Source organism: Schistocerca serialis, chromosome 4, assembly GCF_023864345.2.
Source record: "Schistocerca serialis cubense isolate TAMUIC-IGC-003099 chromosome 4, iqSchSeri2.2, whole genome shotgun sequence".
NCBI classification, from domain to species: Eukaryota; Metazoa; Arthropoda; class Insecta; order Orthoptera; family Acrididae; genus Schistocerca; species Schistocerca serialis.
This window is the reverse complement of record NC_064641.1, coordinates 872,346,397-872,371,988: the sequence shown is the minus strand read 5'-3', so window position 1 is coordinate 872,371,988 and position 25,592 is coordinate 872,346,397. Positions and strand designations below refer to the sequence as shown.

The 25,592-nt window shown below is 41.3% G+C and overlaps 1 protein-coding gene across 1 annotated transcript in view; it reads left to right on the top strand.

Moving 5' to 3' along the window:
- The first annotated feature begins 3,444 nt into the window (after positions 1–3,444).
- Positions 3,445–25,592, top strand: part of LOC126473522 (rRNA N6-adenosine-methyltransferase ZCCHC4) — a 270,950-nt gene continuing 248,802 nt past the window's right edge. The window contains 2 exon segments of the mRNA XM_050100624.1: positions 3,445–3,564; positions 4,692–4,795. Of these exon segments, the coding sequence (XP_049956581.1) occupies positions 3,540–3,564; positions 4,692–4,795 (129 nt within the window). The 5' untranslated portion in view covers positions 3,445–3,539.

The following is a 25,592-nucleotide window of genomic DNA, read 5'->3' as shown; positions in this document are numbered from 1 at the left end:
TCATGTGACAGCTTGGTTTCTTAATTTCAGTATCATAGCTAAACCATACATCCTCTACTTTGCAAGTATCATTGCGGCCATTCATAGATGACTGCTCAGCACATCCATTCACACTTAATTCTCGAACACATAAAGACGATCAAATTATACCAGACAACGCTATACATATTTCTAAGACCTCGTGCATAGTACTCAATCAATCTCTCTGCATATGGCAGTCACAGAGCTATCTAGTCCTCTTACGTTAAAAGACCATCCTCACCTCGGCATTGACCTACCTACCCCGCAACATCGTTACCCAATTATTCTTCAACCGAGCAGACGAATACAGCTACACTCCACCTCTCTTGACTAAATAGAGCTTTCCTAGTCCTAATCCATCCAAGTGTACCACATTTCTCGAAATGTAACCAAGTCTTGGAGCTTAGCACACCATATCGATCTGTAGTAACAGATCTCAAAGTGCCTTAATTTAATAGCATACAGTTAAGAAGAACAAGAACTGAGCGTTAATTATATACAACGTAGTTCGATAGATTTTTAAGCAAATCATCCCATCTATCATGTGTAAAGTACTGTTCTCGAGTCCATGATCGGTGCATCGAAGGTTCCGGTAGGAGAGAGAGAGAGAGAGAGAGAGAGAACATAAACACACACACACTCCTAAGACTAGAACGTTCAGCACTTAAAAACGGGCAATAACCTTAGATCGCTTACTTTTCCGTCCTGTCAGACATACATCTTTCTCCCCGGTCATCTTATGCTGAGCTATCTCTATCCCAATCGTAAAACTTTTCCTTTCTATGATACGAGCCCAATATAGCCCTGCGAACATGTCTAGTGCCCAATGATCACACCAGATCACGAGTCAGAAATAATACTATTACTCCATCAGGTCCATATAAAAAAAGATAGTTATTAGCAGCCGATACATCCTACAAGCAAACACATACGTATAACAGCAGCGTCCAACATGTGAAAATTAAAAGTCATCCCGTCACCGACTCTGTAAACACCCGTCTGTCGGGTAAGTGTGTACACAATGATTATAACCCCTCACAAATACCCGCAGCTAACTTAGTTATGACGCTGAAGTCTCGATTTTACACCAAGCGTGCAACAGGATGGGGATCGCGTAAATCGAAGTGCATTTAGAGGAGGGGTCAACCTTCATCACACATGAGATGGCTCTGATGACCGACGGGTTCACCGTTAACGATCGCAAGTTGTTGTTGTTGTTGTGGTCTTCAGTCCTGAGACTGGTTTGATGCAGCTCTCCATGCTACTCTATCCTGTGCAAGCTTCTTCATCTCCCAGTACCTACTGCAACCTACATCCTTCTGAATCTGTTTAGTGTATTCATCTCTCGGTCTCCCTCTACGATTTTTACCCTCCACGCTGCCCTCCAATACTAAATTGGTGATCCCTTGAGGCCTCAGAACATGTCCTACCAACCGATCCCTTCTTCTAGTCAAGTTGTGCCACAAACTTCTCTTCTCCCCAATCCTATTCAATACCTCCTCATTAGTTACGTGATCTACCCACCTTATCTTCAGCATTCTTCTGTAGCACCACATTTCGAAAGCTTCTATTCTCTTCTTGTCCAAACTAGTTATCGTCCATGTTTCACTTCCATACATGGCTACACTCCATACAAATGCTTTCAGAAACGACTTCCTGACACTTAAATCTATACTCGATGTTAACAAATTTCTCTTCTTCAGAAACGATTTCCTTGCCATTGCCAGTCTACATTTTATATCCTCTCTACTTCGACCATCATCAGTTATTTTACTCCCTAAATAGCAAAACTCCTTTACTACTTTAAGTGTCTCATTTCCTAATCTAATTCCCTCAGCATCACCCGATTTAATTTGACTACATTCCATTATCCTCGTTTTACTTTTGTTGATGTTCATCTTATATCCTCCTTTCAAGACACTGTCCATTCCGCTCAACTGCTCTTCCGAGTCCTTTGCTGTCTCTGACAGAATTACAATGTCATCGGCGAACCTCAAAGTTTTTACTTCTTCTCCATGAATTTTAATACCTATTCCAAATTTTTCTTTTGTTTCCTTTACTGCTTGCTCAATATACAGATTGAATAACATCGGGGAGAGGCTACAACCCTGTCTCACTCCTTTCCCAACCACTGCTTCCCTTTCATGTCCCTCGACTCTTATAACTGCCATCTGATTTCTGTACAAATTGTAAATAGCCTTTCGCTCCCTGTATTTTATACCTGTCACCTTCAGAATTTGAAAGAGAGTATTCCAGTTAACATTGTCAAAAGCTTTCTCTAAGTCTACAAATGCTAGAAACGTAGGTTTGCCTTTTCTTAATCTTTCTTCTAAGATAAGTCGTAAGGTTAGTATTGCCTCACGTGTTCCAACATTTCTACGGAATCCAAACTGATCTTCCCCGAGGTCCGCTTCTACCAGTTTTTCCATTCGTCTGTAAAGAATTCGCGTTAGTATGTTGCAGCTGTGACTTATTAAACTGATAGTTCGGTAGACAGCGCTTTAAACCACATACCGAACACGTAGCCGCATACGACTAGAACACTGGCTATATCACGTGACTAAAGCATCCAAATAGAATACCGGCGAAAAAAATCTACCTTGAGCAACTTGTCCTTCTCTAGAATAAATGAGTCAACGTTTGAATGGTACCTAGTTGCAGCTCTGTCTCAATCGATCATCCCGTACACCCTCTGTTATGATTTAACACAGATGTGAGTAAGTTAAGACGTGAATGATTCTCTGTCCTCCTGAAAAGCATCAAATACAGTATTCAACTGGCGTGTATCACTGCTACCTCAGTAGACATACACTACAATACGAACTCAACGAGACAAAATTGACTGCCTTCCTTATTTGGCTTGCTTCGAAGTCATCGTTGTCCTGCATTCCTCTTGTTACCGCATACCTGACTCCATGTACAAATTCCCCCCTGCGAACCAGAAGATAAGCAAGTATCGTTCTCATTTTCACCGCACTTCGGTGTATATTAGGTTAGTTTATATCTATGCGCTAATCAGTTTTCGTATTTCTTTCGATTTTATGTCAGATCCATCCATGCGACCGTGACATAAGTTATCGTTCTGTGTTCTAAAAAGTGGGGGAGGGATGCGCGGGACTTTTTCAATGTCCGGGGCTGTCGCTAACCTTTTCTCTTCATCTTCAACGTGATGTGGTAACTTCTGTGAACTACGATACGTCCCGTGTTTCCCCGTCCCTAAGGTCCCGTAGACTTGTAGTATAAGCTGTTCCGTTCCAACGAGTCGATTACTCTCGTTTCAGTTTCAGCACTAATGAAAGATGATTATATTATAAACGACATGACTATCGTAAACAAAGGCGGACTACCGTTAGTGTCGATAGTGCAGACATTGTCGATTAATCGATAGGTTATCGATCTTTCAATAACACTTGATTTTCTTTTGTTCGCGGAACGCGACATTCGAATTATGGAGGGATGAGGGATGGATAGAATGGACATGACATGTGGGAATTGCGTGGTGGTTTGTGAATGCTCCGATGCAGCTGTATATTAGTTTCTCTGGTAAGTCCCTTATTTTGTAGTCGTTATTTGTCCATGCATTGACTCGAAAGTTAACCTGCTGTATTCAGCCCCTCGCATATTACACAAAACTTATACTGCGTAAGTAAGTTCAGCAACGTATCCAGACGATACACAGAAGGCACAGTTCAAAACGGCTAAAATTCGTTTTCGAGTTTCTACGGAATTATCAGAGGATGCGCAAACCATTTCAGAGCTAATAACAAGTATTGTCTGTTAAAAATCGTTTAATTTTTAGACAAAAACGTCGTTTTATACTAATATTTTGCCATAAATCGTGTTGGCGGAAATACCGTTACCAAAATGCTAAGGTTCTATTAATTTAAGACGCACACATGTCGGCCAGAAGCGTAAGAACTGTGCTTGGATGATTTCCAAGTAGGCTACATTCCAAATCATACCAATGTGTTCGCTTGCTCGAAATTTTGAAGTGTAAGTGCCTTAAGTTTCGTGTAACAGCTGGCACGTCTGTAGCAGCAAACAAGCTGTAGCAAGCAGTGGGGTCAGTGAAACGATGTTGAGGCAAGTGCAGACTTCAATAGCTCAGGGATTCCTTAGTGTATGTATACATCAAGCTCCTGGCTAATTGGTTGCTGATGTTGGTCATCAAATACAAATATAAGTCCATTAGTTGTTTTGCAGACAGCAATAGGGCCTCTTAAACAACTACTTTTCTGTATTTGTGGATTGTAAGTGGAATGAGATGCTATGACCACAGTGTCTGTAAACATTTCATTGTGATTCTCACCACCCCACACTCACCTCTATACTTTCTGAAATGTTTCATTATTTTATATTCTTATGTAATCCTATTAATTCATAGTGTGGGTGCTACTAAAGGTGGTATAACCTAATTCTTTGTTAGGCATATCTCCTCTGGTTCTTCTACTCTGTTCCTGATCAAAGTGATATTATGACATAGATAAGTATAATAGTAAAGGATTGTGGAGTGAGAGACTATGTGGAGCAAACTGTATGGTAAGCACTGTTGTTTCCCTGTGATGATACTGTTCTCCATTAATGCATATTGCACAAAATAGTATGGTCTTAGAAGACTTAGTTTTACTGCATTTAGATTGTAAGAGTGCTATAGGGCATCTTTTTTACAGATGGTTCCAATGCTATAACTGCTCATCTGGATAATGAAACATCACGCCGACACAGTCATCACCCCCTCTACAACAGCTACTACTATGAAGTGCTCATCTGTGCAGTAAGTGCTTGCTCAGGTATACCTGACACAAATTTTGGCTTCAGGACATCTGCTGCATGTGGTACGAATTTCAAGAGATTACCAATATGGGTGATTACAAGTTAAGTAGTTTAGTTTTAGAGATGGTCCCCACTCAGCCATCTCAGAGTTTCTTCAGATTTGGTTCACAGGTTTGCTAAATGACCAAAGGATAACTTACAGGTTTCTCATTCCCAGATATTAATACAGTACTTTGTGAGCAGGGGCATGTTAAATGAAGGAGCACAATTGCCGTGACAACATTTCAAAATTTTTATCTATGTTTAAGTATTGTAACTCAGTGGATGACTGTGGTAAAGTTGCAGAACTTGGCAGGATATCGGAACTATTTACACTGTGCACATTCTAAATTTTATGTCATCTGGCTCTCTCAAGGTGGCACATCTTTGTCAGTAAATTTTATTGCTACAGTTTCTCCCAAGTTGAAGTAGCTTCTTATCTTCATGTAGGCTAGTTGGTTTAGAAACCTCTCCTTTCGTGACCGTATTCCCTTAATGGCTTGATCATAAAATATCTAACAAAGTTTTATCACTTTTGGCTTGTAGGTTTTTAAACAGATGTGGATGAAACTGCCTCAAAACAAATTCACTGCGAAATTAGAAAAGTAATTTGTGAACTCTTGTATTTTGAAGTTGTGCCTGATCTGTATTTGTATTAACTACCGTTAGAAAGAGTATATTTTGTTCTACAAACAATCAATTTTCCATTGATGGTTTTTTTCCTTGAAGTTTATAGTTGTCAAGTAAAGTTTTTTGTGAAAATCAGTATTTTGGGGTACGGACCAGAAAATGCAGGATTGTTTAAAGGTAGTTGTTAGTACAGTACAGTCAAAGATTTGTATTGCTCCATGATTGCTTTCGGGGAAATCAGCAGTGTTTATGATGCCTTATTTATTTATTTATTCTTTTATTTATTTTCCATGGACAAATACAAGGATTTGTTTCAGATAGTTTGCATATTGAGCATTTGCCCTTATAACATTGTGGGAAACAATTATGTACAATAGTCCTACAGATAAAAAATTATGGAAATACAGAAGCGCCCGATTCCACCCATCTTCTTTGACCCACGGCGTCCCAAATATGGTGGAAATGAGCATACACTAAGACTCCCATATGGCACCTATGATGTCATTATGTAAACGTGATAACAAACACGAAAATACATAAAAAAAACCACACACACATGTCCCACACACACAAAAAAACCCTAATGAGACTAATGGGACGAGTGTGGGAAATTGGGGTTTTTTGGGTGGGGACAAATTAAATATAAACAAATTTAGACACACACACCCATACCAAACCACAAAAAAAAAAAAAAAAAAAAAAACCTACAACACAAAACTCGCCAAATTCCACTAAACACAATGGCCACTTCCCTTGGCCTACATAGCTCAACAGCAGCTCCTGATCCCACAAATTGGAATCTAACACTTCCCTTGACCTGTATAGCTCAACAGCAACTCCCGATACCGGAACACCAGCAGCCACAACCACACAAGGCCCCGTCTCATAATTTTTAAACTCTAAACTATGTTTAACAACTAAATGATTGTACCCCCTCTCACCCAACCCCCTATAAGAAGAAGCATCTGAAACTACAGTGGAACCCAGTTCTATAAACTCCTCAATTAACCCCACTAATTCCACTGTAGATCGCCCTTCCACAATCCTGAAAACACATTCCTAACACCCCCCCCCCCACCCCACCCCCTGTACAACAGACCCCCCCACCTAGGGATTAACCACAGACACACCCCTGCCATACTGCCTTTTTCCCAAACTGTGACTCATCCACCACAACCTCAGGCCCATCCAACTTACCCCTGTACTTAATAAACTCAGAACATACTCCATGACAAAATGAAAACCAGTCAAGCACACTCCTCTCACTCAAGCCAGTCTCGTGCACGCAAAAACTATGTGAGGATCTATAACAAAAGTAATATATCATCAATACAATCTGGGGCCTGCCCAACCTAGACTTCTCGAACCAGGCATCGCGACGTATCGAGCCATCCTTACAGCAATGCCACATGTAACCGTCCCTGGTCCGAGACGCCGGAACTTTGCCCAATCTCATTTCATGCCCACAAATAGAGCACTTGACCACCTCCACTGCAAAAATTTAATGAACTCCAATGGAGACGCACCCATCATTGCATTCTAGTGAATACAATTGATTTTTATCCTTCATATCCATGCCTAACAAAAACAACAACAAATTAATTTACTCAACACATGACCTACAGTGAACAGCACTACAATAACTTTCACAGAAAACCACTAAATCGTTAACTCACTGAAACCGTTTCCGCTCGAAACACAGCCAAAATGTGAACAAACCACTAGAATCAGTAAGACCAAACTGAACCCATTACACCACATAACACGAAACCCCTAAACGCACCACTAAAGGGCACCACGATCTGCAACACGACGATACCTACAAACATGCCACACTCACAAACCAAACTCCGCGCCGTCATGATGTCACACAGCACAACAGCCTTACGTCATGGGTCAAAGCCGACAGGTGGGATTGGACTCTTCGGCCGACCCAAAATTATGTTACTTTTTTTTTTTTTTTGTTTTTTAAGCCTATAAATACTATGTATACAAATGAAAGAATTCTACTCCTGATAGGAATTTCTTAATACTATAAAAACACTTGTTGCTGAGGAACTCCTTCAAGGCAGTTTCAAAGCAGCTTCCACTTAAGCTTTTTAATTATTTTGGAAGTTTGTTATAAAATTTGATCCCCATGTAATAGGGGCTCTTGTCTGCACTTTTTGTATTATTTCTTTCAAGGTGATAATAATTGTCCCTCCTATTACTGTACATGTGCACTTCTCTATTTAGATGATTTTACTGCTTGTATTTTAGCATCAGCTGAACAGTTTTATAAATATATTGTGATGGGAGTGTTAGTAGTTTCTTAATTTTGAAAGTTGCTTTGCAAGACTCATATCTAAGCTTACACATGATCCTAAGTGCATTTTTTTGAAGGATGAATACCTTATTTACATGCTTGGCAGCAGCACATCCCCATACTTCAATTCCATATGTGAGGTATGGATACACTAAAGCATAGTAGATTATACTCATTTGTCCATATTTAAGAAATTGTGACATTGTCCTTATTGCATAAATAGATTTGCTTAGTTTGGCATAAGAAAGAGAGATGATGCTCCCAAGAGAAATGGTGGTCTAACATTACACCAAGAAAGGAAGTTTTATCTTTCAATTTTATTTCTCAACCATCATCAGACACAACACTCCTTTGCATTTCATCTGGTTTGTGGTGTACCGTCATTTGAGGTCACTTTGCTCCACTTTTTACTGTTTTTTTAAGAAAATAGTTTAAAAACAGGGGTTCCTTAATGTTTTTGTTTCTCAAAATGATTTGATTAGTTACAAAAGTCTTTTGCAAAGTAATCTGTGTTTATATCTCTTAAAATAAACTTTTATTTCTATTTTTTTATTGTTTTTTTTAAAAAAAGGTGGTGCGAAGTTTCCTTGCCCTGGGGATACCTTGCATCGGATGCCTAAATTTAATTAAAAATGAGGATTACAGAAGTCAGGAGTAATGTTTGACCATAAGAATGAAAGGGAATAAAGCAGTTACTTAAGAAATAAGGACTACATTGTACTGGAGCAATGATTGACCATCAGAATTAAGAAAAAATAACAATCTCGTTAGCAGAAACAAATTTTATGACCAAAATAGTTTAACAAATTAAAGATTTAACACAAAATGTAGCCTATATTGTGAGTTAATTGGTCCAATATCCTTCAAGCTGTGGTATGGAGAATAAGCCACATTTGCTTACCTGTTTTGGAGGCTGAATCGTGCAACTTATTTCATTGAAGTCATATTTCATTTCATCTTTCGGCATTGGCCACTTCCATGATTTCTTAGACTTTTGCATTGAACTTATTGTAGCTCCATTATTGTTTACATCAGTAATTAATCCAGGAAAATATTCCCCCTCATATTTGAAGATCACATACTGGTCCACAGTGTGCACAACTTCACCAAATTCTGGACTTTCCTTCTTCGGCCTGGTTAGTAACTGGGTTTCATCCACTTCAAACTCTACAGGTGATGGTGACCTGACTTGAGATCTCAGAGAATCCTCATCTTCAGAAGAATCTCTGAGAGAGATGGCATCAGAATCTTCTCCTGAACTACTATCTTGATTTTTGTGACTTCTTCTGTATTTCTTCAAAACCTTTTTCTGCATTACTGTCACACTTTTACTAGGTGTGACTGAAAGCTTCTTTCTTCCTCTGTTGCTGGCAACACCAGTAGTCCATTCAGTTCTCTTATTCTCAAGGGCTTCAAAGAAAGAGTCTTGTACCTCATCTTTGTCACAAGTTTGTGATGGAAGATGGCAAAGAATTTCATCAACATTGATTGGATAAATGCTGCACTTTTGGAAACTTGCCATTAGGTTCTTTGCTGAGTTCTTGCCAACTATATCCATTAATCTCTTTAACAGAAATGGGAAATGCTGTTTCTGCAAGACAGTATCTTTGAAATCTTGCTTGCTACTTTTCCACTCTGTAAGGACCTGTCTCCATGCCACTTTCATGGGTCCGAAGAAAGAAGCGTCCAAAGGCTGTGTAATGTGAGTACTTTTTGCTGGTAGACAGATGAACGAAGTGTTATTCTCACCACAGAGCTCTAGAACATAAGTGTCAAATGCGAAGACAAATTGTCACAGATTACTAATTTCTTTCCTTCGAGATTTTTCAGTCTTGGTAGCATCAACTTGGTGAACCACTCGCTAAATGTATTACTGTCAAACCATCCACTAGGACTATGTGTGTAAAGGCAACCAGTGGGCCCATTTTCTGTCCATGTAGACCATAGATGTGCTGATTTGTAAACAACAAATGAAGGAAAAACTTCTCCCTCAACACTGCCAGCAAACATTACAGATATGCTGCTCTTGGAGGAATTAGATGTTTTCTGAATATTTTGAACCTCTTTTTGTGAGTACTTTCTTTTCCCCTGGATAGTTTGTTAGGTTGGTTTCATCAAAATTCCATATATTACTAGCTGACACATCTTTCAGTTCAAGTACCACCGGCGGACAAGGGTTTCACGACCGTGGTACTTGATTGTCGGGAGTATGTGGCTGAGGGACTGCGTCAGCTTTCAGACAACACTACATACAAAGTTTGCCAAGGTAATCCCATTTCTGATGTCCAGGCGGAGCTTCAAGGAATCCTCAGAACCTTAGGCCCCCTACAAAACCTTTCACCTGACTCTGTCAACCTCCTGACCCCACCGACATCCCGCACCCCTACCTTCTATCTACTTTCTAAATTCACAAACCCAATCATCCCGGCCGCCCCATTGTAGCTGGTTACCAAGCCCCCACAGAACGTATCTCTGTCTAAGTAGATCAACACCTTCAACCCATTACATGCAGTCTCCCATCCTTCATCAAAGATACCAACCACTTTCTCGAACACCTGGAATCCTTACCCAGTCTGTTACCCCCAGAAACCATCCTTGTAACCATTGTTGTACACAAATATCCCGCAAGTCCAGGGCCTCGCTGCGATGGAGCACTTCCTTTCACACCGATCACCTGCCACCCTACCTAAAACCTCTTTCCTCATTACCTTAGCCAGCTTCATCCTAACTCATAACTTCTTCACTTTCGAAGGCCAGACATACCAACAATTAAAGGGAACAGTCATGGGTACCAGGATGGCCCCCTCGTATGCCAACCTATTTATGGGTTACCCAGGCCTGCCAACCCAAAGTTTGGTACAGATTTATTGATGACATCTTCATGATCTGGACTCACAGTGAAGAATAACTCCAGAATTTCCTCTCCAACCTCAACTCCTTTGGTTCCATCAGATTCACCTGGCCCTACTCCAAATCCCATGCCACTTTCCTCGACGTTGACCTCCATCTGTCCAATGGCCAGTTTCACCCATCCGTCCACATCAAACCCACCAACAAGCAACAGTACCTCCATTATGACAGCTGCCACCGATTCCATATCAAACGGTCCCTTCCCTACAGCCTAGGTCTTCGTGGCAAACGAATCTGCTCCAGTCCTGAATCCCTGAACCATTACACCAACGACCTGAAAACAGCTTTCGCATCCCGCAGCTACCCTCCCGACCTGGTACAGAAGCAAATTACCAGAGCCACTTCCTCATCCCCCCAAACCCAGAACCTCCCACAGAAGAACCCCAAAAGTGCCCCACTTGTGACAGGATACTTTCCGGGACTGGATCAGACTCTGAATGTGGCTCTCCAGCAGGGATACGACTTCCTCAAATCCTGCCCTGAAATGAGATCCATCCTTCATGAAATCCTCCCCACTCCACCAAGAGTGTCTTTCCGCCGTCCACCTAACCTTCGTAACCTCTTGGTTCATCCCTATAAAATCCCCAAACCACCTTCCCTACCCTCTGGCTCCTACCCTTGCAACTGCCCCTGGTGTAAAACCTGTCCCATGCACCCTCCCACCCCCACCTACTCCAGTCCTGTAACCCGGAAGGTGTACACGATCAAAGGCAGAGTCATGTGTGAAAGCACCCACGTGATTTACCAACTGACCTGCCTACACTGTGAAGCTTTCTATGTGGGAATGACCAGCAACAAACTGTCCATTCGCATGAACGGACACAGGCAGACAGTGTTTGTTGGTAATGAGGATCACCCTGTGGCTAAACATGCCTTGGTGCATGGCCAGCATATCTTGGCACAGTGTTACTGTCTGGGTTATCTAGATACTTTCCACTGACACCAACCTATCAGAACTCCGGAGATGGGAACTTGCCCTTCAATATATCCTCTCTTCCCATTACCCACCAGACCACAACCCCCGCTAATTTCAAGTTGCCGCCACTCATACCTCACCTGCTATTCAATAACATCTTTGCCTCTGTACTTCTGCCTCGACTGACATCTCTGCCCAAACTCTTTGCCTTTACATATGTTTGCTTGTGTCTGTATATGTGCGGATGGATGTGTGTCTGTGTGTGTGCGTGAGTGTATACCTGTCCCTTCCCCAACCCCCCCCCCCCCCCCCCCCCCCCCCCCACACCAAAGGTAAGTCTTTCTGCTCCCGGTATTGGAATGACTTCTTACCCTATCCCTTAAAACCCACATCCTTTCGTCTTTCCCTCTCCTTCCCTCTTTCCTGATGAAGCAACCGTGGGTTGCGAAAGCTTGAAATTTGTGTTTGTTATTGCCTCTATCAACGTACCAACGCTTTCGTTTGGTAAGTTACAGAATCTTTGTTTTTAGGTATGTTAAATAATTTAGTTAGATGTGAATGTGTTGAGGTGAACTTCTTTAGCCAGAAATTTGCTATTTTATCTTTTCCAGGTGCTTTCCAGTTGTGCGTAGAATTAATTGCTCGGGTGACTTCATGTTGCAAAATTATCACTTCAGGCATTTGTGGTATCATCTTGTATGTGTTTGTTTCTGCTTGTATCCACTGTGCATGTCTGTTATGTTGTACTGGGTTTGACCATATGTTGCTCCAGAAGTGTTCCATGTCCATTATGTTTGGTGGATTGTCTATTTTAATGTGTGTGCTATGTATTGTCTGGTAAAATTTCTTTTGGTTCGTGTTGAATGTTTGGTTTTGTTTCCTTCTATTTTCACTTTTTTTTTGTATATTCTAAGTCGTTTGGCCAATGCTTGTAATTTCTGCTTCTTTTCATTTAACTACTCTATCGCTTCTTGTTGTGAGATTTTACCTAACCTTTTTCGTTTTTTGTCTGATATTTCATTTCTTATAAATTGTGTTAGCTGTTTGATGTCTTTTCTCAGTTTTTCTATTCTGATCTGTAGCCTGTGTTGCCATGCTGGTTTTGTGGGTTTCTTCTGTGTGTTGGTTGGTTCTGATCTCTGCCTAGTGTGTATATTTAGTGTAGTGAGTGCTCCTATATAAACCAGTTGTTGTAACTCTTCCATAGTTGTTTTCATTTATTTTGTTGTGTATGATTGTGTTGATAGTTGTTATTGTTGTTTCGACTTGTGGGTTATTTGGTGGTCTATGCAAGAATGGTCTAATGTCTGTATTTGTGCCTTTGTATGCTATGTATGTCAGCTGAAATTTTTCTTCTGTATCTAACATGTGTGTCACTTTGTGTTCTATTTGTGCTTGTTCTGGTGGCTGTCTTAAGATTTCGTTTTCCTCTGATTCTTTAATTGATGCGTGTTTTTCTTTTTTTGTTTGCTCTGGGATGTTTGAGTCCATTACTGTATTTTCTTCTTCTTCTGATTGCACATTATTTTGTTCCAGTATTTGTTGTACTTGTTGTTTGATGTTTTCTAATTCTGACTGGGGTATCCTGTTATTTTTGATTATTAGACTGATGTGATCAGCTAGTCGTTGTTCTGTTAAAAATTTTAATTCTGGGTATCTGATAATAAATGTTGTGTATACTTGTGATGTGTATCCAGTTGTGTTGGTTACTAAGTTTGTTGCTTGGTAATAACAGAACATGAGGTGTAGGTTAACTTCATGTGACCATCTCATCCTCTGTCTTTGTTTTCCTTCTAGAGTGGTTGCAGGAAGCATATCCTGCAAAACACCTCTATTTGGATTCAAATAATTTTCCGTGGGGCTAGCAATGTCGTTACAATTGTGGACGGGCCTAGGGTTCAAGCGTCGTCCCCGACCATGACAGCACTTGTCCGAGGCTTCAGTAGTTCTGTCCTGAACCAACTAATCACACTAAAAGGGGGTTGGCCCTATTAGTGGTTTGTTCTTTTCGTCGCCTTTTACGACTGGCAGAACATACAGGAGGCCTTTTCTTTTCCCGGGCCTTCGCGGGGTTTATTACTATTATTATTTAGTGTTAGTGACTACACCGGAGACGTCGCATTGTTCTGCTCAGTCTGAGATCCGGCACATATGTCACGATATACCTGTCAGGTAAATCTTCACAGCTAAACCGGAAATGTATCCTTGTGCAGGCTAGAGCACACTTGTGCTACGGTATACATCTCGATTTTGACTCGGTCCAGAAATGGCGAGCAAACAAGTAGGTGACGTGTTTGCTTTAGTCGGTTTACTGTCCATGAAGTGTAAAAAGAAGCGAAAACGCCAAACCTGGTGTAAAGATTGGCTTACGAACAGAAATGAATACACTCATATAATATTATTAAAAGAGTTAAGTTCAAATTACCGTAATTATTTGTGGATGAATTAAGCCATCTGCCAAAAGCTGTTGCACTTGTATCTTGTGCAATACAAAAGAAACACACAATTATGAGAACTTCCACTTCTCCTCATGACAGACTGACAGTTACTTTGAAGTTTCTTGCAACAGGCCGGTCTTATGAATGCCTCAAGTATTCTTCTATAATATTATTCAAGCTCTTTGCAAAATAATTCTGGATACATGTGACGCCATCTACAATGTGTTAAAAGACATGTATCTTCAGATAAGTACCAGGTGATCAAAAAATCAGTATAAATTTGAAAAAAAATAAATCACAGAATAATGTAGATTGAGAGGTACAAATTGACACACATGCTTGGTATGACTGGGGTTTTATTAGAACCAAAAAAATATAAACATTCAAAAAATGTCCGACAGATGGCGCTTCATCTGATCAGAATAGCAATAATTAGCAAAACAAAGTAAGACAAAAAAAAAGATGATGATCTTTACAGGAAATGCTCAATATGTCCACCGTCATTCCTCAACAATAGCTGTAGTCGAGGAATAATGTTGTGAACAGCCCTGTAAAGCATGTCCAGAGTTACGGTAAGGCATTGGCGTCGGATGTTGTCTTTCAGCATCCCTAGAGATGTCGGTCAATAACGATACGCTTGCAATTTCAGGTAACTCCAAAGCCAGTAACCGCACGGACTGAGGTCTAGGGACCTGGGAGGCCAAGCATGACAAAAGTGGCGGCTTAGCACACGATCATCACCAAATGATTCGCGCAAGAGATCTTTCACACGTCAAGCAATACTTTTTTTTTTCCCCCTACTAAAACTCCATGTCATTCCAAGCATGTGTGTCAATTTTTACCTCTCTCTCTATTATTCCGTGGTTTATTAAGTTTTCAAATTTATACTGACTTTTTGATCAGTCGGTATAATAAATACACATAGTTTAAGAAAAACTTTGTATTCGTAATAATTATTTTTACCATTAAAGGAGAAAATATTAACTGAGGCATCATAGCGTAAAATAATTGAAATTAGAAAAATAATTGGAAATTTGGTAGTATTGGTCAATTAAAAGCACAGAAAAATTAAAAATGCCCCCAAAATCAAATATTATTGAAGTTAGCTAAGTAAGTAGCCATTAAGTGTGGAAGTGGAAGTTCTTCATTGGTTACAAATCCTACAATTACTGTTTGTTGTGTAAATTGATCATGTGAAGCAGCTACAGGAGGACTAGGTGAGCTCCCACTTGAGCTGGGACTGCTCAGACATTCGGAACTGTATGAACTTGTTGGCATTTTAAGCATTCCCATTGCAGCTTCATTGATTCTTTTCTCAACAATCAAACGCTGACATTTTTCCTAATGTCCTAATTCTCATTGCAATAGATTTTCCCATGAAATCATGCTAGCTATCTTCGGTGTCTTCAAACTGCTGCCTCCACATCAGGCGGCAGTCCAACATCACGCCCAGTTACTTTTCTGTGTTTCCCCATGGCACTGCCTCGCCTATGATGTGAATTTCGGGCAGTGCTTGCGGGGAACGGCCTCCTCTAGATTTCCAGTACCTGGGTTTTGCTGACATTTAAGGTGAGGTGCCACTTGGCTGCCCAGTCGGTGAGATCATCACAGGCTATTTGTAGGTGGTGGTGCAGTTGGATGACACTTCTTCTGTGGCTGTAAAGCGTCGTGTCTGCCTACAGCACCAGATGGACTCAAGCTGTTCTTGGAATGTCAGATGCAAACAGTTTGTACAGTATGGGTCCGAGGACTAACCCCTGTGGTATGCCTGCAGCTATGCTTCTCTTGGTGGAGATACCCTTGTACAGGGTTATTACAAATGATTGAAGTGATTTCACAGCTGTACAATAACTTCATTATTTGAGATATTTTCACAATGCTTTGCACACACATACAAAAACTAAAAAAGTTTTTTTAGGCATTCACAAATGTTCGATATGTGCCTCTTTAGTGATTCGGCAGACATCAAGCCGATAATAAAGTTCCTCCCACACTCGGCGCAGCATGTCCCCATCAGAGTTCGAAAGCATCGTTGATGTGAGCTCACAGTTCTGGCACGTTTCTTGGTAGAGGAGGTTTAAACACTGAATCTTTCACATAACCCCACAGATAGAAATCGCATGGGGTTAAGTCGGGAGAGCGTGGAGGCCATGACATGAATTGCTGATCATGATCTCCACCACGACCGATCCATCGGTTTTCCAATCTCCTGTTTAAGAAATGCCGAACATCGTGATGGAAGTGCGGTGGAGCACCATCCTGTTGAAAGATGAAGTAGGCGCTGTCAGTCTCCAGTTGTGGCATGAGCCAATTTTCCAGCATGTCCAGATACACGTGTCCTGTAACGTTTTGTTTGCAGAAGAAAAAGGGACCGTAAACTTTAAACCGTGAGATTGCACAAAACACGTTAACTTTTGGTGAATTGCGAATTTGCTGCACGAATGCGTGAGGATTCTCTACCGCCCAGATTCGCACATTGTGTCTGTTCACTTCACCATTAAGAAAGAATGTTGCTTCATCACTGAAAACAAGTTTCGCACTGAACGCATTCTCTTCCATGAGCTGTTGCAACCGCGCCGAAAATTCAAAGCGTTTGACTTTGTCATTGGGTGTCAGGGCTTGTAGCAATTGTAAACAGTAAGGCTTCTGCTTTAGCCTTTTCCGTAAGATTTTCCAAACCGTCAGCTGTGATACGCTTAGCTCCCTGCTTGCTTTATTCGTCGACTTCCGTGGGCTACGCGTGAAACTTGCCCGCACGCGTTCAACCGTTTCTTCACTCACTGCAGACCAACCCGTTGATTTCCCCTTACAGAGGCATCCAGAAGCTTTAAACTGCGCATACCATCGCCAAATGGAGTTAGCAGTTGGTGGATCTTTGTTGAACTTCGTCCTGAAGTGTCATTGCACTGTTATGACTGACTGACTGATGTGAGTGCATTTCAAGCACGACATACGCTTTCTCGGCTCCTGTCGCCATTTTGTCTCATTGCGCACTCATGCGCTCTGGCGGCAGAAACCTGAAGTGCGGCTTCAGCCGAACAAAACTTTGAGTTTTTCTATGTATCTGTAGTGTGTCGTTACCGTACGTCAATGAATGGAGCTACAGTGAATTTATGAAATCGCTTCAATCATTTGTAATAGCCCTGTATATTTGAGCATGGAATGTTTGTTCTTCGAGGTATGATTTCAGCAGGTGGACCTGTGACATGGGGATCCCAAGGTCTAGGTGTTTGTAGAGGAGCCCCTCGTGCCACAAGGAATCGAATGTTAAGGAGACATCCATGAAAACAGTTCCAAATTATTCTGTATGTTCAACCACACACATGGCTTCTTCCACAAGTCGGAGCAGCTGGTGGGTCTTTGCGTGTCCTCTCCTGAATCCAAATTGTTTGTTGAGTAGAAGACCTTCCCTTTCGACAAGCGTCATAAGGTGGTGAAGGTACAGCCTCTCAAATACCTTCAATAATTGGTATCAGACTTATTGGTCTGTAGTTTGAGGGTACCCATGTGTTTTTGCCTGCCTTTGGTATTGCTACGACCTCCGCATGTTTCCATGCCATGGGATGTTTTCTAGTGCGCAGCACCTTGTTGAATATTCCTGTTATATGGTTTGAGGCCACAGGTGGGACTTGTTTCATAATCTGGTTTGTTAAGAGATCGGGTCCGCCGACTTCCCTGCTGTTGAGATTACTTAGCTGTTCTGCTACCACCTCTTTGGTTATAGGAGTGATATCTCCCTGCTCTTGTAGGAATGTTGGGAGACGGTCTTCTACTTCTTGGATCTCGGCAGGGTCTATAGGGTTCATTTGCTCTAAAATTTTCGGCAAACACGATGGCAAGTGCGTTAGCATTTGCATCTGGTTCTGCTATTACTGCTCCACCAACTTGCAATGGAGATATGCTCTGTGGCTTCCTTAGCGTTCAGCTCTCGGTGTGGGCATTCTGTCTGTGTCTGCGGCGGAGGATGTTGGCGGGCACGCTCCTGATGGATTGCCGGTATCACAGGGTTCCACACTGCGCGTAGTTGCTATCCTTCATCCCTGTTGACCAGGTTGTCGTGAATCCTTATTTCTAGGAATTCTTTGATAATACTTTCCCAGAAGACAGATACTCGGCACAGCACCTTCGTGGTTTAGAAGTTGAAGGTGTGTTCTTCCTTTATGCTGTGTTCTGCTATGACTGATTTTTCTGTGTGTCTTAGTCGCATACATCTCATGTGTTCTTCACGGCGTTTAGTTATACAGCACTGTGTTTTATCCAATGTACTGTTTCCCACGTTCACATCGGATGCTGTATATTCCTGGCCTGTTAAGCTTCAGCGGGTCTTTGGCAGAACCTAGGAGCTCCCTCATCTTCGGTGGTGGGTGGAGAATGGTTTTGATATTGTGTTTGCCCAGAAGTCGTGCAATTTTAGCCGAGAGTGGACCGATGTATGGAAGGAACGTTGATCATTCTTCTTCTTCCTGTGGAGTTGTCACTGTTTCTTTCCTCCTTTTTAGCACCCTCTTGATCTGTGTTTCGCTGTAGCGATATTGGCGGAAGACCTCCCAGGTGTTGCAGCTTGGATGGTAGAATAGAATAGAATCTTTATTTGCCTTTCAGTATGTTTTCCATACAATTGGCAACGTCGGTGTGTTCAATACATTTTTTAAAATTACAATAATTATTATTGTACATAATTGTGCTTGTGCAGGGCAAGCCGATATGCATGCTATAGTAATATTGATAATACAACAATTATTCATTCACAACAGTAATAATAATAATAATAATAATTAAATAAACAATAGTGTAAAGATATATTTATGGTACATCTTATGTATCCATGTAAAAAGTCTTTGTTGGTACATTACTGTCACAAACATATAGGTATAATTCATATGGCAGTTTTTTGTTTCATGTAGCATATCTCTTTTGTGTCTCTGTTTAGAAGCTCATCAAGTGAGTAATATGGTATACATTTGAGCCACACTTCTATTGTTTGCTTAAAGTTATTCATCGGTAGTAGGCTGTCTGTCGCAGAAGGCGTGCCTCCTATGTACCAGGGTGGTCAGCACTGTCTGTCTTTGTGCTGAATGGTGGCAGCTTGTTGCATGAAGGTATAGGTCCGTGTGTGTCTTCTTCCTATGTACTGTATGGCCTACTGAACTATCTTCCTTCCTCTTGATTAATATGATGTGGAGGGGAGACATCGATTTTCCTCCATTTCCATTGTAAATTTTATATTTGTATGGATGCTGTTGAGGTGCTCCAAAAAGTCATCTAGAGCCTGTCTGCCATGCCACCACATGACAAAAGTGTCCTTGACATAGCGGAAGAAGTGCTTTGGTTTCTGTCTAGTGGTTTGAAGGGCCGCCTCCTTGAAATGTGCCATAAAGAGGTTTGCAATTGCCGGAGCCAGTGGGGAACCCACAGCCACACCATCGATCTGCTCAAAGAATTCCCCGTAGCACTGAAAGTAGGTGATTGTCAGTGCATGTTCGAAAAGACTGACTGTTAGTGGTTCAAAGTACTGAGCTAAAAGTACGAAGTAGTCTTGAAGGGATACTTTCATGAAGAGTGACATCACGTTGAAGCTCACAAGTAGGTCTTCCCTTTTAGTCGCATGTCCCTAGTACTTTTACAAATGTGGTTGAGTTTCTCACATGGTGGCTGCAGTGTCCCACAGGGGCTTTGAGCAGTGTCGTTTGGTGTTTTTCTAGTCCATACCTGTGAGAGTTGATGGTGTGTCAAATCGGTCTGAGGCACCCCTTCCTTATGGATTTTGGAGAGTCCATAAAGGCATGGTATCGCTGGCACTCTGAGGTGCAGCTACTTCTTCATTGGCTCAGGTAAGTTAGATTTCTTCAGCAGCGCTATCGCCCTTCTGGTCATTGTCGGGATTGGGTCCCCCTTTCAGCCTCGTGTAGGCTTCGTCTTGTAGCAGCAGGTTTATTTTGTACCGGTACTCGTCGGTGCTTAGTAGCACTGTTGCGTTCCATTTATCCGCTAGTAGGATCATTATATCAGGGTCATCTCTAAGGGAACAGAGAGCTGCTTGTTCTTCTGCAGTTATGTTATTTTTAGGTAATCGAGATCCATTGATTATTCTGCAGGTTTCCCATGTGACCTCCTCTACTTCCTCCTCTGGAAGCTATCGTACTGCTTCTTCCACGCCGCTGATAATGTTCCATTTCGGGGTCACTCTAGGGGTGAGGGTGAACTTCAAGTATTATCAAAGAATCCCTAGAAATAAGGATTCTCAACAACCTGGCAACAGGGATGAGACACCAAATAAGTGCAGCGTGGAATCCTGTGATAGTGGCGACTCGTCAGGAGTGCACCCGCCATTGTCCTGCGCCACAGACACAGACTGAATGCCGGGATGGTTCCTCTGAAAGGGCACGGCCGACTTCCTTCCCCATCCTTCCCTAATCCGATGAGACCGATGACCACGCTGTCTGGTCTCCTTCCCCAAACAAACAACCAACCAACCAACCAACCAACAGACTGAATGCCCACACCGAGAGCTGAATGTGGCTGCCGACGGTGGCTGTTATTCCCACCACTACGTCCCCGCGCCCGAACCACCGCAGTCTCCCAAGGATTAGTGGAGGGGGGAGACTGTGCATATAAATAGCCCACTCTCCGCAGATCTCGACACTTCGCAAGAAGGTGGTTAGTATGACTCTTCCCGAAACGTTCCGATATATCAACGCTGCAACCTAGCTGGAGGCCCGAGAAACCTTCATCAGCAGTATACACTGGGAAAGCATAGAATCTCAAAAATCACTCATTGTTTGTCCTTTCCTGTCTTTGTTTCAAGAGCAGAAAGCACATCGTCGATGCCTTCCTTTTGCACTTGATTTTTCATGGATGGACTCGTCACAGCCAAGTCTTCAGAGTACCTTTGGCATTCTTTTACACAACCACATTTTCATTAAATCTTCAAACAAACAGGATGCACGACTTTTCAGAAATCCACTTCTCTTTCTGGTACCCAAAAATACGTTTGATCTTTGCCCAGACTTGGGAAGGTGATGTATGGCACCCAATGGTTGAGACGCATCTCTCCCAACACTCCTGCTTCCGTTGTTTGATAAGTTGGCGAATGCGAGCATGGAGCCATTTAAGGGCTATGAGGTGCTCCAGGGAAGGATTCCACTTATGCCACTGTAGAACTCGCTGATGCTCCTTAAATGCTTCAGCGACTTCCGGCGACCACCAAGGGACTGCCTTTCGAGAGGCACCCTAAAGAGGGAGGGATCGCACTGTCTGCCGCAGAAATGATTGTTGTAGACACCTGCTCAACCGACACCCCCGGAATGACAAGGCCGTCCAGCAGTGTTACTGACGTCACACTAAGCGGCCCATAGCCAACGCAGCAGTCCACGGACACCTCCGTATAGACGCGCCTGATGCTAACGATCTTCTGTCCGTCATACAGAAAGGAGCAAACTAATCGGTAATTCGAATGAAAGACCAATTTATATATATTCTTGTAAACAGCATAAAGATTCATAACAAAATATCGATTACATATACGGGCAGGAATAACTTTAATCAGCTGAGGAACTTTGCCACTATTTTATAATTGTCAGAACCCTATTTAGCTTTAAAATTCGCGTACAGGTGGTGACAAATGCTAACTGACAGCAGACTTAACATTTTCAAGCCAGTACACTGCAAGGAAATTATTTTAAACACTGTCATACGTAGCAAAACCCTCACAACTTTCGTTTACAATAAGGTAACAAGAGTTTGCTGTATCTCATAAAACACCTGACTATAGTGAATTTACTCATATGTTCATGGTGACAGCTCTTTTCAAGAATTTTTACAAGTGTATCCCCAGTATTAAAGAATGGAAACAAAGGATAGACATCAAATATTCTCCTTTTAACATAGACATCACTGAACACAAGATTCTGTCTTGCACTATGATACTGAGGGACTGATCTTTCCTTTAAGAAAAGCTTGACAATTTGAAGTTCACTCTGCTATTGAAGATACACTTCTAGAACCAATATCAAAAAAGTTATGAAAGGTAAGATTTGTAGGAAATGAAAATCAACAAAGTGCATTATGAGGTGCGGCTAGAAAAAAACAGGACTGATCCTGGAAAAAACATTTATTTACAATTATTTACAATTTCATGTTATCTCCTTCAATGTACTCTCATCCTCGGTCTCTACACCGCTCCATACGAATTTTCCACTGTTCATAGCAATGCTGCAGATCATTTTCGGTAAGTCCATTCATTACTTCCGTCGCTTTTTCTTTTACTGCTTCAACAGTCTCAAATCTAGTTCCTTTCAAAGCTGACTTGACTTTAGGGAAAAGAAAAAAGTCACAGGGGGCCAAATCAGGTGAGTAGGGTGGATGATCTAAGATGGTAATGTTGTGTTTTGCCAAAAATGTCTTCACGGACAATGCACTGTGAGCTGGGGCATTGTCTTGGTGAAGGATCCATGACTTTTTTCTCCACAAATCGTTCCGTTTTCTCTGTACTCGCTCACGTAGGGTAGCCAGGACGCTAATGTAGTAATGCTGATTCACTGTTTGCCCCTCTGGTACCCAATCAATGTGCACAATCCCTTTGATGTCAAAAAAAACAATCATCATTGCCTTGAATTTCGATTTTGACATTCGTGCTTTTTTTTGTCGTGGAGAACCAGGAGTTTTCCAATGCATCGATTGGCGTTTAGTTTCAGGATCGTAAGTAAAAAACCACGATTCATCGCAAGTAATAACATTTTGTAAGAAGGTGGGATCACTTTCAATGATTTCCAGGATGTCAGAACAAATCATTCTTCGGCGTTCCTTCTGTTCAATTGTGAGACACTTTGGAACCATTTTTGAACACACTTTGTTCATGTTGAAACTTTCATGAAGAATCTGCCTAACACTTTCCTTGTCAACTCCTGTTAACTCAGACACTGCTCTGATTGTTAAACGGCGATCTTGTCGAACAAGTTTACAGATTTTTTCAATGTTTGCATCAGTTTTTGCTGACAATGGTCTGCCAGTGCGAGTGTCATCACTGGTGTCTTCGCGGCCATCTTTAAATCGTTTAAACCACTCACACTTGTGTTCGTGATAAACAATCATCGCCGTACACTTGTTGTAACATTACAAACGTTTCACTTGCAGATTTTCCTAGTTTGAAACAAAATTTGATGTTAACACGCTGTTATTTCTGTACACTCAATATTTTCCGACGCACAGACAAAACGTCAACTACTTAAAACAGACGCCACGGGCAGACTGAGTGCAGGAGGCAGATGAAACTCGAGCAGTAGGCGGAGCGAGAGTCACGTGACAGGCCACGCGACTTTCAGCCTTATTGCATTCGTTTTATTGTTTCACCAGTACTAGTCCGGTTTTTTTCTAGCCACACCTTGTACGTGTAAGAATGTGAGCAAAAGGCTGAGGCTCTCTTTTCTTACCATTTTCAATCTCTCTACTGGTTACTTCCTTTGTCACATAGAAATCGCCAACTACAAGTCTCATTATTGCTGTCTGGTACTAACAAAGTGATTTTCTATTTAGAAAACATGACAATTTGATGTTTATTCTGGTACTGAAGATAAACACTTTTCAAAGGATTTCTAGAAGTAGGCACCACATATAGTAAGAAATGTTGAACAACCAAGGCCACCTGATGTGTTACTAAACTATTAAGCCTTTCTTTGCCTTACATAGCAATGTACTGAAGTAGCAAAACATTGGATGTCAGAATATGACATCTGAGCACTCTAAACAATGGAGTTTTCTTAGCAATCAGTGACAACAGAAACCAGCAATGTATGTTAAAACTGGGAGTTCAGATTCAACATTTTTTAAATCATCTTCACTGACATTGACATTAAAGGTATATTCACTATCATTCACACTGTTCTCAGTACTTTCATCACAACTACGCATCTCTACAATTCTCAGCTTCTCTTGTGGGTAAACATTGAGTTTTAAAACAGTCATGAGTCTTAACTTCTTTTCAGTTTCTAACAACTGCCTAAGTGAGATATGATACTGACATCCTGATAACTGTCTATATATACCAAACCTTGCTTCCAGAGAATCAGTCTGGAACTTACCTGGCAGAATATATGACCTGTTTAGTTCCTTGCAACAGTATTCAGTTACTTGCATTAAGCCATATGTTGTGAGTCAAAGTGCTGTGTGTGTTTCCACAGACAATTTACCATTCCCTGACTCTAAACTTCTCCATTCATCTAACTAAGTAAGAAATTTATCAAGAAAACTGTAACATATGTCTCATGCTTCATTGGTCAGAGGCTTCTGCATTTCTTCCTTATGGTGAAGTCCCTTTAGGGGTGCTTTAACATTGACAATCCCCCACCAAGTCCTAATAAGATTTATAAATGTAGCAGTACCTTCCCAGTTTTCTACATCATGAACTGGCCCCAACTCAACCATGCTACTTTCTACATAATCACTGAATATTTGAGTCACCAGCTTAACATTTTGCCTTTCTAAAGATGAAGCCCACAGGGCTTTCACAGACAACCCGTAACCGTATTTTAACAGTTTTTGGCTTTCTAAGTCATGTACTTCTCTAACTGCAGCAAAAGATGCATACCTAACAATATCAGAATTATCAAAATATGGATAACTAAATGTTTGCCTGTGGTTCTTCAGATTTATCCAGTTGTTCCTTATGCACATAAAAATATGGACAGTGTCATGCAGAAAAAACATTGGTCTTTCACCATCTGTGGGAGATGGGTATACAAAACTGGCATGTGGTGGATTTGCAAAGTATGTAACACATTTTCTGTTAATGGCATTATTATCTGTAACAAGTGAAACAACCTGAAAGCCAGCTGCTTCTATACCTACTACTAAAGTTCTTACTACATTAAACAAGCTATCTGCATTCAGTTTTTTCACAGGCAATACATGTACAACAGTTTTGAAAGGAGAAAGAATTCTCTGAATCATGAATACACGTGCACTGGTTGCTATTTCAGCAGTATCCAAAGTCATTCCAGTAATATTCCCCCCTTTATAATCTACATATGGTTTGATGTGGATCTCATCTAGCATAAAGGTAACAAACTGTTCATGTGGTTCCAAACATGATGCTTCATCTTTCAAATGACTTAAAAAATTTGGATTACTTGGGTTCATGTTTATATTACAACTAAGCTTTCTTAATGTGTTTGGCTGTGGTAGAATGACAAAACCAGATGATTGCAAAAACTTGTAAGCATGTGGAGAAATTGTAAACAACCAGAACAAAGAATCAAAAGCTCTGGATCAAATTTATGGTGTGCCTTGGATTGAAGACATAATGCACATTGTGACCTCAAGAATGAAACAACCTTCCTCTTACCTTCTTTCACTGCTAATGCTTCAAGAAGGGAGTGAATAACTGACATGTGTAAATCACTTTCCGTGCCACTAATATAGTCTGTACACAGCTTAATCACATTTTCTACTTCAGTTACACTGCAAACTTTCTCTGGAAGTGTGCTGGCAATAGTCTCAACACCATTTACATACAATTTAACACCGAGGTTTCTGCCAACTGTTAAATACACACTATCATGTGGAG